The 14,116-nt window shown below is 34.7% G+C and overlaps 2 protein-coding genes across 12 annotated transcripts in view; one reads left to right on the plus strand and one right to left on the minus strand.

Moving 5' to 3' along the window:
• Nucleotides 1-14,116, minus strand: part of MCPH1 (microcephalin 1) — a 128,421-nt gene that overhangs the window by 56,113 nt on the left and 58,192 nt on the right. Inside the window, exons 13-14 of one of the 10 annotated variants that reach the window (XM_065681526.1) lie at nucleotides 9,591-9,632; nucleotides 3,950-3,961 (exon numbers count right to left, since the gene is read on the minus strand). The exons of 8 other annotated variants lie outside the window; for them this stretch is intronic. In XM_065681526.1, the coding sequence (XP_065537598.1) occupies nucleotides 9,594-9,632 (39 nt within the window). In that variant the 3' untranslated portion in view covers nucleotides 3,950-3,961; nucleotides 9,591-9,593. Of the gene's footprint in view, nucleotides 1-2,752; nucleotides 2,919-3,949; nucleotides 3,962-9,590; nucleotides 9,633-14,116 lie in introns of those variants that run through there. One more of the 10 variants, XM_065681527.1, reaches the window with a different exon arrangement.
• Nucleotides 1-14,116, plus strand: part of ANGPT2 (angiopoietin 2) — a 41,673-nt gene that overhangs the window by 21,192 nt on the left and 6,365 nt on the right. For both annotated transcript variants that reach the window (XM_065681528.1, XM_065681529.1), the window contains 5 exons: nucleotides 1,699-1,820; nucleotides 3,445-3,677; nucleotides 5,992-6,119; nucleotides 12,249-12,350; nucleotides 12,845-13,011. In XM_065681528.1, the coding sequence (XP_065537600.1) occupies nucleotides 1,699-1,820; nucleotides 3,445-3,677; nucleotides 5,992-6,119; nucleotides 12,249-12,350; nucleotides 12,845-13,011 (752 nt within the window). The remainder of the gene's footprint in view (nucleotides 1-1,698; nucleotides 1,821-3,444; nucleotides 3,678-5,991; nucleotides 6,120-12,248; nucleotides 12,351-12,844; nucleotides 13,012-14,116) is intronic.

Below are 14,116 nucleotides of genomic sequence, written 5' to 3' on the forward strand. Positions count from 1 at the left end.
AAGAAAAAGAAACTAGGAGGAGTCTACTAGAAAAGTGAGAGATGAGCAAATTCACACAGAAATAAACTTGCCTACTGTACATATTAGTCTCTAAATTATATCAAGCAAACAAAACAAAAGGATTTGTCTTTCCTTGTTAGACATTTTACTGTCTGTAGAACTCATCCAATGAATTAAGTTACATATTTTAACCTAAAGCAAGCCTTTCTGAACTCCTTGATAAACTGATAGTTCATAGCTGACAGGCGTACTGAAGTAAACTTTCTGACTGCATTATTCAGGAGCCCATTATTTTGCAGATGTTAGGAGAATGTACTTATTCATTCACAGTAATGTCTTTATGGAAATTACTCAATTATTTTCTGCTTAGAGGAAGAAAATCATCACTGTAACTTTCCTTCTCCGCTTGAAATTACTGGTGACTGGGTTAAGGGCTTAATTAGCAACATAAGGAAATTAGCCAAACAATTGCTCTCTCAAGGACACTTGCTTTTGGCAATAGTTTTCAATTACACTTCAGTGTGAAATCATGTCCTGAATGACTGTTTAACATGAAGGACATGAGTAATCAATTCTTCCTGCCAAGGAAAGCCAAATTCTGCTGAATTAAAAAAAGCTGTTCTAAAACAATGAGAAAATATTTCTAGAAAACATGCCTCAAAGTAATGCAATCTGATACAAACCAAAGAGTATCTTCCATGTTTTCTAATATCTGCATTTTTTCATTTAGAATAGAATCATAGAATCACAGAACAGTTAGGGTTGGAAAGGACCTCAAGATCATCTAGTTCCAACACCCCTGCCATGGGCAGGGACACCTCACACTAAACCATCCCACACAAGGCTTAATCCAACCTGGCCTTGAACACCGCCAGGGATGGAGCACTCACAACCTCCCTGGGCAACCGATTCCAGTGCCTCGCCACCCTAACAGGAAAGAATTTCCTCTTTATATCCAATCTAAACTTCCCCTGTTTAAGTTTTAACCCATTACCCCTTGTCCTGTCACTACAGTCCCTGATGAAGAGTCCCTCCTCAGCATCCCTATAGGCCCCCTTCAGATACTGGAAGGCTGCTATGAGGTCTCCACGCAGCCTTCTCTTCTCCAGGCTGAACGTTTAAAGATATTTAAAGATAGTAAACAATACACGTAGAGAAAAGGTAACATTAAAATTCAAGAAGTGAAAAAAACAAAGTGTGGTTTACATGATTAACACTTTAAAATATAATTTGGGATTAATGAAAGTAGCTAAGAGTGAACTATCTAGTGATTTCAGGACTGGGCCAAGATTTCAACCAGTGAAAGATAAGCAAATTGCTTGCTTTCTACACCAGACTGAGAAACTTATTCCCTGAACAGCCACCATGATAGTTCCAGTAATGAAATAAGAATATCAGAGGGTAAAGCATGAAAACAAAACTAAAGTACACAGCAAGTTTCAGCCATTGATTAGAAACATAGTGTATTACTGAAATATTCCCAATGATACATGGTAGTGTAACAACAAAATCAGTGTGACTCTATGTATTCTTCTTCATTCTATTTCTATGGGCATTTGTTCCCAAATTAGGTGTTAAAAATGTTTTTTTTAATTTTTTAATTTACAGGCTTAAGTAGAGATTTCACAACATAAAGAAATTACAATTTATTTTTAAAAAGTATCTTAATTTTCAAATATTTTTATACATTTTATTTAGGTATTAAACCAGACAACCAGACTTGAACTTCAGCTTTTGGAACACTCTCTTTCAACAAACAAACTAGAAAGACAGATTTCAGATCAGACCAATGAGATAACTAAATTACAAGAAAAGAACAGGTAAGTTTGCCTATCAACTCAATAAAATGCTATTCCCTGACGTGTCCTCATGGTTTTAAAACCAGATGTACTCGTATAGGAAAATAAGGCCTTGTATAGAAGCTCTCCACACCCAGCTATGCCCATTACAAAGGTCATATATTATTTAAAGCCTAGAGAATCGTGCAGGTTTATTCTTCTTGTTTTCTGTTTATATATAATTCTTCACTATCTAAAGTTTTCCTCTGTATTTGGAACTTGAGGTTAAAACTGAAACACTTCTCAGTACTTCAGTTGTAGCCAATTTATGTTCTTCTTTAGACTTACACATTATATAACCTGACTCAAACTAGTCCAGTGCAACCACATCTTTAAAATTTATTTCCATGTAGTACACAGCTATTTGAATACACAATCAGGTCTTTGCCAGATTTGTTTTCTAAGCTGGTAAGTAAAGTCAAACACTACTCATATTCAATATTCCTTACAAGTCAATCTTTTGAAATTCAGACCTATATTCAACTATTACTCCAGTCAGTTTCTGTACTCGGCTGTTGTCTAAAGGCTCATATACCTTTTTTCAGCTGGTGTAATTTTCATATCACCAGGGTCCTATTTTACTTTTGGCAGTAAATAGTTTACAGAGAAATCTAAAAGCAGCAATAACAGTAGGTTTTCTCCTTCAAAGCCATGTTTTTCAATGAGAACCATATGTGCAAAGGGCTTTTTATTTTAAAAGAATTAGCTTAAAAAACCCAGGAGACATGTTTTGACATTTTAGTTCACTACTCTACTACATTTACATATGCTCCCTAAAAGTTTTATCTACCAGCTTAATAAAAACAAGCATCCTGATCAAATGGAAAGCAAAGTAAAAGCTGAATTTGAAAAAAATATTCACTTTTTTTTTTTTTGTTGAACTCCGCAGACTTTAGACTACCCTTGTAAAACCCATGTAAAGACAAAAGCGTTATTTCTCACCTAACAAAAGATAATCTAATATTGAGCTAATCTGCTTGAAACATAAGGTTCAGGATTTTTGTTTTTTAATAACAGCAGTGGATTTTAGGTAAACTTATCCCTTCTGGTCATGCGTCTTCACATCAGCTTTCTCAGAGCCTGCATCAGAACAATAACCAATGAAATAAGATTCCAGCCAGTCACGTACTCATACCAGCTTCAGAACAGGAGATGGATTACACATATTCAAGCAACTATTTGCATGTTTCCTTGTCTTAACACCATAACGTTTATTTAAGTTGATATTTTACTATAATTACAGGACGTTCAAAAAGTTCATAGGTTCATCTTTAAATAAGTTCTATCTTTTAATAGGGTAAAAATCATGAAATCTTCCACTATGTCTTTTCTTTGATAATGTTGAATTATCAAACACCCAATCATTACACTTTAAAAGCCTGCTATACAGACTATAGTAGATGTTGTTTATGAATGTACTAATATAATAAATTCAAGCACATGTATCAAACTGAACTCAGCTTTTTCTTTAGCTTTCTATTGCATTCATGGCAGTAGAGAATGAAGTTGAGTACTTAAGAAGAAAGAAACTTCTGCAGTAGGCTTGATTCTCTTTACATCATATCAGAATTGCTTTCCTGGAGCCTAACTGTAATCCTTTATTTAGCTTTCTAGAAAAAAGAGTTCTTGAGATGGAAGACAAGCACACTCTTCAGCTGAAGTCAATAAAAGATGAAAAAGATCAGCTTCAAGTCCTAGTAGCCAGACAGAATTCTATTATAGAAGAACTAGAAAAACAGTTAGTTACAGCTACGGTAAACAACTCAGTTTTGCAAAAACAGCAACACGATCTGATGGAGACTGTTCACAACTTGCTTACTATGATATCTACACCACACTGTAAGTAAAAGCAGACATGCTTATATCATTTGAGTGACATTCCCTAAATTGTTTACATCATTAACTGTAAAGTCTTAACAACCAGTTTTGCCACACTTCTGCTTCTCAAAAATTGTATAATTTTCCTTAAATTTTGCATCTGAGTTAATGAACCTATTTTTTAGGGGCACATGGGGAGGTGGTGGTGGTGGGGAAACAGCCACAACATCTATATGTTTGCTTTTCAACATTTTGTTCATCTTCTGTGGTTTATATTGGTTTGCCTGGAGACTTCTTCAGTAGTTCTACAAAACACAGAGATGCCAAGTATTCATCTCACATGGCATTCATTCATGTACATATTGACCATATATTTAGGTTAGACTGCATGATGTAGGACTGTAGCTTTTCTTCCTGGCTCTCCAGGGTTGCTTCTGTCACCTCTCATTGCTCTGTGCAGAGATGATCAAAGAAAGGACAAACTACAGTGTCTATAAAGGGCAAAGGAATCAGTACTGGCTCAGTTTTTAGCACCTATGTATGCCCCAGGCAACAAAAACCCCAGCCCAGGGCAGCAGGTACTCCCAGAAGTCCTCGGTCATTCACTGAGGCTTCCCTGTTCATTATAAAAATCCCTCAACCTCACGAATTTTGTAGGCAATAATCTCACCCTTAGATGCTTGACAGCCCTGCAACAAATTGTATTCACTGAGCACAGCTTCTGAATTTAGGCGGATTCACATGCTCCGTTAAAAAAGCCCACACAAGCCATAAACTGCAAGTTATGGCTAAACAGGATTTAAACAAATAAACAAATTCCTTACTTTGAATTTCATGTCTGATATGGAACTTTCCCAAATTAATAAGGTATAGCTGTTATATATAAAACAGTAAAGATTTTGGCATATTTGCTTGTAAAATTATCAGGGCTCAAAACACAGATGCATATATAACCTCTAAAAAAAGATTTTAAATTAAATACTAGAAAAAATTTAAAATACCTGCCATTACAACTTAGAAAACAGTATAGATGGACTGTGCTTTGCTACTGTAAATTGAATCACGAAAAAGGAAAAGGGTGTTCAGGAGTCCTTGCTTTCAGTGGCATCCTAAATTATAGGATGTAGGTTTTTCTAAACAAAGTAAAACCCAAGTTTTTTGTTTTAATTATTGATACTATCCCCTTAAATACCATTACCAAGGCTGTACATGTTCCTGCTGATATTATCTGCTATGCTAGTGCACAAATAAGTAAACAAGTCAAAGTCATGTTGGCTACAACACTGTTAAACCCAGAGTGGAAAAAATAATGAAAGCTTGCCAAAAAGACAAAATTAGCAGGGAAAGCTTCTAAGACAGTATACAAACAATAGAGTGTGGAAAAGCTATTAAAACACTGAATGTGTTATTTTTATGTTTAAGGCAAAGCATGTAAACAGGTAAATAATGAATAAGCAAGTTCAAGAACATAATAAGCAACTGTAATATAAGTATGTATTTATCTGGCATCTAAAACTTTGTACTAATAGGCTGTGCTTGTTAGATTAAGTTAAAAGGGAAAATACACAGAACCAACCCCAAAAGGGTAAAATATGAAATATCAGCCAGCAGGCAAAGTGCCAGGAAATTCCAACCTCCATAGTTAATAAAGAACTGAACAAAAAGATGAGCCTTAGACTGTTCTGTAAAATAAGAAGGCTTAGGCATATTAAAATACATTTTTTACAGAAATGAATTCCAGAAGGGTATCTCCTTTGTGGGTTGGGCTGCGCTGCCAAGTTTCAGCTTGGTACATACAAAGTTGTGTCTGCTCAGTACAGGGTGAAAACCACTAGCTAAAACTGTGTACGTGAAGTTATTCCAGTCATCTGTATGAGAAGAGATTTCATAACTCTTACGTTAGATTTCACAACACTAGAGTACTGGCCAAAGGTCATTATTAATATAATCAGTTGCTAGTTAGATATGTTTGCAATAGTAGTTAGTGCATGCAGAGGTTGTAATGCATGTAGGAGTCCCAGCAAAGGCAATGAATGGAAACAGAAACTGTTCAACTGAATGAGAAACTATATCCTAAGTTCTGTTATTCCACATATTAAGAAATGTCAGCACTTTTTAACCTATCAAGCAACCACGCTCATATCAAAATAATGTCTCTAAATAATATACAGTAACAACACACGTAATTTTACCTTCATTTCTTTTGGGACCAGGTGTATTTTTCAGAACTGCAAAGTTTTAAGCTGATTACATCATTAATTGCTTAGTAATTAATTCTTAGTAACGTCTGTTCATCTTCTCTTAATGCCTTCAATTTCTGTTGTATTTTTAACAGCTAAGAACAACTTCATAGCTAAAGAGGAGCAAATCAGCTTCAAAGACTGTGCTGAGGCTTTCAAGTCTGGACTGACAACAAGTGGAATCTACACTTTAACAGTTCCAAACACTGTACAAGAAAAGAAGGTAGGATGCCTATAAAGTGCTACCTAGGCATACTGTGTATTAAAAAGTCATTAGATCTGGTAAATATGCTATTTTAAAAGCTAATTAATAATGAAGTTTATTACGTATCATTTTTTTTTAATGAGCAAGTCATCACTTACAAATTTGAGTGTCTCACAGGAAGTCATTCAGGTGAAATCTTGGCTTAGTCAAAATGAACAAGCATTTTGTTGTTCATTTCAACATGCCAGAATGTCATTCTTTGTTTCCCCATAATTAACACAATTAAAGAAATATAGTACTATTAATTTCTTTATGAAACCTCTAACTCCAACACAATTGCTATGCATGATCAGCAATCTCCTGTCTCCTCTAACTTCCTAGTTCCTTCATATGCACAAGTCCTTTCAGGTGGCAAAAGAAGGTAAAATCAGGGGCAAGGAAGAGTACTCATGGATATGTACTCATGTAAGCAATCTCCTAGTACTGGATTCAGTACTGGGTTCCAGTTCTTTGTTATGCAGAGTTTTAAGGGCATTTGTGTAGTAGCAATTACATCAGCACAACTGACATTGGGTAACAGAGAGGAATTTCCTGGAAAATACCACTCTGATTTAAATAGAAGATGCGTTTGTGGTGTTTTCACTGTATCAGTTTAAATTAATTCCTCTATGGATATCCTGTCTCCCTATGTGTTTAACTGAAATGAACTTCAGTGTGAATTTAGTTTAAAGCAACATATTACACCTCTATAAAAGAAATCCTGAAGTAAAAAAATGGCACTCTGGATGAAACAGCAGAGGCCTGACAGAGATTCTCCATCTACTGAAGTAAACAAAATGATAAAGGTTCAGATGGTATAATTCAGTTGAAAGAGTCAATAAAATCTGAAGGGGAGAAAAGTGTCAGGTGGGCTGTGTGGCTATAAGCATTCTGAGGAGTAAGACTCAAATGATGAATGTTTGTTTCCAATTTTCAGACACAGCAGGCTGAGGAGGCCAAGGGACATTTGAATATAAACAAAAATGCTTAATATATGTCTTAGACAAACACTAAGTAATTTTCTACAGTTTTTATAATCCAATAAAATAGACATTTCCTTAAAAAAAAAAAAAAAGTTTTGTGGAGTGCTTAAGGCTCTACTTCATCATATCAGAAATACTGGGGGGGAAAAAGCTAACAGAAAATGTACAAAAGCAGAGAAAAATGAGGGCATATGTGGAAAAGCAATTGGTAAAATTCTGACAGAGAAAAAGTGAGAGAATCAAATTTTGATAGCAAAGGTTTAGAAACTAAGTTCACCAGTGACTAGTCTTTGAAGTGCCAGAACTTCATCTAACCCAAGTCAGGCTTTGTGATCTTTACCCTTACAAAGCTCTCAACTAAAGGAAATAAGCAATAGGTTTGGATAAGTTCTATAAAATACAATACATAAAATCTACAATTTCTGCAGGTATCATCTAGAGAAATTATGCAGTTTGCTTCCTTTGGGAAAGAAAAAAACTGCAAACAAAAGAGACTAGTTTTCCTTTGGAATAGTCTAGTCTATATTCAATACATCTGTTTCACAAGAAAGTTACATAAGATGCAATAAAGTGGTTTATTACACATGAAGCAGAATGGTATCTAAATAGCATATTTATCTACAGTCATAGTTTTAAAAGCTAAACGAGATGTGAGCTACTGCATCTCTAAAGTAATAGATTGCAGCAGTCTTTGTGAGACATTTCAGGAATGATTGCATTCCTTGATTCTCTTCAATATTACTTCTCTCAGGCTTTTACCTTTGGTTTTAATTTTACTATCAAAAATAATATATATAGCACTCATATTTTCTAAAAGCAGACACAAGTGCATGCCATATTACAGAATGAAAATTTCATAAACTTTAACATTGCATTTTCAAAGCCATAAATGTTTAGGCAACTTATATGATCTGAAAAATGCACATTTCTACAAAATTAAAACCTACCAAAATATTCTATCCCTGAAACAAAAGTACAATCAAAAATTTCCTAAAATATAAAACATTAAAATGGACATTAAACATTTAATCATATCAGATTAAACTTTTGAACATGGAGGCTTAAAACACTTAACAAAAATACCTATTCTGGTAATTGACTAGGTTAACAAAGTAGTTAAAATGTAATAATTTAATTAAATTAATAATTAATTTAGTAATATCAGAGATTTTATTCTTATTCTGCCTCCTTCAGATAGAATGAAAAAGACACTTAAAAAGACAGCAAAGGTTTACTTGCTATATGGCATGGAAACTAGAAGAGTAAACAGTTTTAACCTGAAGCAGATTTTTTATTTAAATACAAATGTGGAAGAGGAGTTGTCAAGGGAAGTGAAGGTTTAGGGATAATCAACACATTACATTATTTTCAAATGTTTATGATGTGGATGGCCACTCAGACCAGGAAACAGAATGACCTTTTTTATGTGCAGAAGTGCTGCACTGCTGTTTATGTTTTTGTCTTTTCCTCTTGTAACACCTTCTGACCTCCCTGCACGCTTACAAACAACTTCTGTGTAATCTGTAACTGATCACACTTTACTAATTTGTCTCCCGTCATAATCCAGAACTAAAGAAGAGCTGAGAAGAAAACAATTATTTCATTCCATTAATATTTTCAAGCTTTCAAGCTTTCCTGTTCTACACCAGGACAAAAGCTAAGTCCTGTTAAAAACACTGAGAAAAAACAGCAAAAGACTGCTGACACAAGATAAAATGGCAGAGGCAAATCATGAAAAGTCAATTGCTTCATGTTTACAGCAGGCACCCGAACATATTAACATTCTGATTAATTAAACCGGTTAATTCTGGTCTAGATGACCCTAATACATTAACTCAACCTTTACGCAACTATTATGACCACATTACCCCAGATCTTAAAATAGGAGCAGAAGCAATGGCTAAGCTCTTCCCCATTTCCACCCATGTCGAGCTGATTTTTTCGACTGACACACATTCCAAGCCAAGGCCTTTTTAACCAAAACTTTCTTGCAGACAGTGATTTGGGCAAGTTTGAATTTATCAACAAAATGGTTCTGCATAACTTTCTCAAAAAGTGATTATCTGGACAACTAGGTAGTTGTTTCAAAAGGAGGCAATGCCATGGACCTTACATCTAAAATAGACATACAGAGATTGTTTCCGATTTTAATTCCATTAAAAAAGAGCATGTGTGTAGATTCTCTGGTACAGGAAGAAGTCAGATGAGAGGTTTTTGGTTTTGCTCTTTTTTTTTTAATTTTAGAAGTTTCATCATATCTTTTTCACTGGTAACTGGTATTAGGTTAAGACCACAATTTTTATGTAGTTACATCTCTGGGAGCTAGAGATAGCAGAATACAAAATCATTAAGCATCATGATTCAGAAATGTTCAGACAACAGCCAAAAGTGATATGAATGGACTCTGCACAGACATGGCCACGACAAGTGCCTTGGTATAAAAATTGGAGTGGTTCTTCAGCCTTACCGTTCAGAAAGTAGGTCTGAAAACTCTTACGTCCCAAATATCCTAATGTACAAGAATAAAGAAGAAAAATTATGTATACTGAAAGTCAACTTCCTAGACAGTTAAGACATCAAACTGTCATCAAAATGCTCATAGCTTACACACTTACCATCTTTGGAAAGGGGACTATTCCCGGTGACATGTACATTACAGCATTTTCAAAAATACAGCACTGATTCTAGCTGAAGGTGAAAAACATAAACAGCTGACCTTAGCTCTCATAGTACTACAGCTGCTAGAACTGTAAATACTGAAGCAGTTCACAAGATAAATCAAATATTCCCCCTGCAAATTTGTTGTAATTTGAGGGGCTAATATCTTTATTCTTTTTGGCATCTGCTTGAAGATTCCTGCTGCCTGCCTAATCTTGGTATCTATTTGTACTAGTCATATGAAATGTTACATTTCTTCCTTTTGAATATAAAACCTAGGGTAGGCTGAAAGGTCAGAAGAGTTCTGTTCTAGTAATGAGTGCTAGAGAAAGCCTCACATCCATATCATTTTACTGGAGAATGAAGATTTATTTTATTTAAAAGAAGTTATAGTCCAAATAAATGCTTCGCCTCCCTTCATCTTTCACATATGTCATGAAGAAATTGTTCCCTCTGCAGACTGACACAGTAATTTACTGTTTAAACTAAGTGAATCATTTCCTTAATCTTCATTTTACTGAATAGCATATCTCCATCCTTAAAATTACTTAGGAATATATATTGTTAACTTAACTATATGTAGTAAAAAGTAATACACATAGATCAACTTACTTCATTAATTTTCTTTCCTTAATCATTACTGCCATTTTTTCTTCATAGAGTTTATTTTTTCCCAAATTAAAAATCAAGTGTGTATGCAAATTTGAAGTTCCTAGTGTTACAGGAAGTATTTTCATCTCATTTATTCAAATAATTGATTTCTAGGGAAATTATCTGGAAAGCAAAGGAATAATTTCATAAGCAAAGCTGCATATGTGAGTTTGAAAGACAGTGTTCTGGATTGCCAGTCAAGCCTGAAAGCTAAAAAATTCACTTACTTATAGGTGATAAAAGGAATTTTCACTTTTTAGCTAGTTCAAGGGAGCAAGCGTGCAACCACAAAGTACTTTGAGGTGCAAGGAACTGCATACATCAGTACAAATTAAAGTTGCCACTTTCAATTAAATTCCATTCACTTGACATACTTTAACAAGAAATCCCTAATCCAACTCTTTTACTTATTTTTTATTTTTCCTAAAAGTCTCCAGTTGAATGTCTCACAGTTCTCTGATTTTGAACAAAGAGTCCAGATATAACCTTAAAATACAGTATCTGCTTTGGATTTCCAATGTGTTACAGCCTATTGAAACACATACATTTAATACTTGCGGTTTTAAGGGCTTTCCCTTCAGAAGTCTGATGCCTTTGAACAGTGTATATGCCCCTGCTTGCACTGTACATGTGCATATATAAATATGTGTAACACATACACCCTAAAAAAGCCAACTATATTGAAAACTCAGCCCACTTTTACTTCTTAAGATGACACACAAAACAATGTGCCAGAACAGAAGCTTCTTTGAAGTCATACTTTTTCAGCAAATTTCCAGGATGACTAACAGTTCAAAGAACTCAAATCTGCTAACACTGATAAGACAGCCCTCCCATAGAACAGGATGAAAAAGATATACAGCATCTGTGCCATTCAGTCACAGTCTGGGGCATTTGTAGGCACGTTGTGACAAGCAGCTGTAATAAGTGTCCTCAGTATATTGTCACCTTCAGTAATACCTTTTATCTCTGATATTGCAGTGAATATACACAAGAATTTTGTTTAAGGCAGTCACTTTCTATTTTAATCTAGAGGAGGCTGACTGAACAAATCACTTATTAACTTGAATGCTACTGCATGAGGGATGCATTTATTGGGTATTCTAAAACTGAATTCACTGAACTGCTTATTGTGTGTCAATCCTCTCAGATGTTTAGCAATGACATGGTAAAATCATTTATGAACATTTGGACATATGGTTGTTATATTTTTGTTCTAGAATATAAGATATTAATTACAGGCTGTATATTAACATGGCTACAAGATTTAACTTTCAGATAATAATTGTTCTATATTTAGATTTAACTTTGGGGTCAGACCAGCTGCAAAGGCACTGAACAATGACAATGGAAATAAAAACATATTTCAGCTTGCTCATTGCCTGAATTTAACGGTATGTTAGCATCTGCTAATGTTAATCTGACAAGCCATGGAAATTTGAATGGATCTCTCACAAAAAGAGATGGAGAAGTGAGAACATCTTTCAGGAGAGATACTTCATCAGGAAACTCACAAAAATATCAGTGCAAGAGGGAAGTATAGAATCGGAAGCTACATTCATTTTTTAATTCCTTCAACACCAGCTATTGGCCATTTTTAAGGCATAATTTGTATTCTGTTAAGCATCGTATATACTGAGAAATTATATTTATTTGTGGGCAACCACAGCTGATTTGTATGAAGGCTATGAAAACCAGCATTTTTAGGTTAATGCACATTTTGCATTTATGCACTTTAAAACTTGGCACAAATGCTTTGTATTTTTGTTTTGCCATGATTGCATGCACTTATGTTATCACATGCTTACTCTGGTAGGCCTACTGTGACATGGAAACTGGTGGAGGAGGTTGGACAGTTATTCAGAGACGTGAAGATGGTAGTGTGGACTTTCACCGGACATGGAAGGAGTACAAGATGGTAAACAATGTTTTCTGAAGCCTCAATGTTATTATCTGAAATCTAAAATAATAAAGTTGCATTAATGGCATCCTTAGAATGCAAGTAGGCATTAAAAGTTATCTTTGTCCTTAGATATACTTTGCTAAATGAACAAGTTGTTTGTCTAAGCAGACTTGCAAGTGTGATGTTTGTTTTTTAAAGAGAAACTTCACTTTTCTTCAGTCAACTGTTTCGTATGTCCACATTTTTTGAGTTGTTTATATTTGTGTTTCTACTGACAACAGTAGAAACTGCTCTAAACCTAAGTAATATTAATTCACTATTTCAGATTCCTGAGTTTGTCTTCGCTGAAATTAACTTTTTGAAATATGGCAGATCTATGACCCCCATAGACAGTAAATTCTTAGTTGACAGACTGAAAACTATTAAACTTAAAAATTGATAAAGTGATAATTTCAAACTCAAAATAAAAAACGAAACAAAGCTATTTAAACATACTGCTTGAATTACAGGGATTTGGTGATCCTGCTGGGGAGTACTGGCTGGGAAATGAGTTTGTTTCTCAACTGACTAATCAGAAGCGCTATGTTCTTAAAATACACCTGAAAGACTGGGAAGGGAATGAGGCATATTCATTGTATGACCACTTCTCTCTAGCAAGTGAAGAACAAAAATACAGGTAAGCAGAAAAAAATCAGAACTTAATTTAAAAAAATCAGCTAATAATAATTCTAGACTGTGTAGATGCAAGATCATATTTCATATGAAATATGATTTTTCAGTTCACTCAGAAAATGCCTGCTCAATTTTTCACCTATTGCCTAAAGCAGATTTTTCAATGGAGAGAATGCGTGTTTTTCTAGTGCACAATGGGTGAATGTAACACACAAGATGTACAAAGATGGTGAGATGGCATGGTATAAGACAGGATACATGTGCCGAAATAATGGATGGCAGTGCAGAGTCTTCAGGGCAACAGGAACCTGTCTGCAAGTGCTATTGTATTCTGGTTCCCTGCAGCAAATTAATTTCTGGAAGGTGGATGACTAAAATGGATAATACCACAAGGAGATTTTCCACTTAAGTCTGTGACTAGTAGGAACTGTTCTGTTGTCATGAACAGCATACAGAGGTAATGCTACCTTCTACTTCCATGACCCACTGGCTTGAATTGCCAAAGAATAACTCTCCTACCTGTGAAAATTAAACTAACAGTAAATGTATAGTTTCACCCCTTAACAAACTTGTCAATTTAAACACCAGATTTTAATGGACCTATTATATATGCTCCCATAATTCTGTAAAACACGAAGCTTTTCAATTTCTTCTCACATATTTTGTTAAAATAGGAAATAATACTAATTTCAAATAAATATATAAAAATAAATATTATGACAGTATTACACATTTTAAATAGTATCAGCCACAGCTGGAATATGTGGGCAGTTCGTACCTCATTCTCCAGGCTCTCTGTAAATGTAGCAGATACTGTTTGATTGCTTATAGAAGAAACTAGAGACTCCACACTGTAACAGATGCTTCTTATGACATGGCCCATAAAACGTTTCTTTACAAGAATCTTAGATGCATGGAGCTTTAGGTGACTGTACAGAAAAACTGGCTAAACTCAGATGAATTTCTCCAAGATTTCTAGCAACTATTTGTTGTAAACAAAGTCAGTCTGACACCTAAGAAAATTGATGCTGTTATTTCAACTCAAGTTTATGTGCAAAGCAATCCAAAACTGTCAGCATCCCCCCTTCTCTGCCAGATTGTTAGACCTA

This window comes from Lathamus discolor, chromosome 5, assembly GCF_037157495.1.
Source record: "Lathamus discolor isolate bLatDis1 chromosome 5, bLatDis1.hap1, whole genome shotgun sequence".
Classification (NCBI taxonomy): domain Eukaryota; kingdom Metazoa; phylum Chordata; class Aves; order Psittaciformes; family Psittacidae; genus Lathamus; species Lathamus discolor.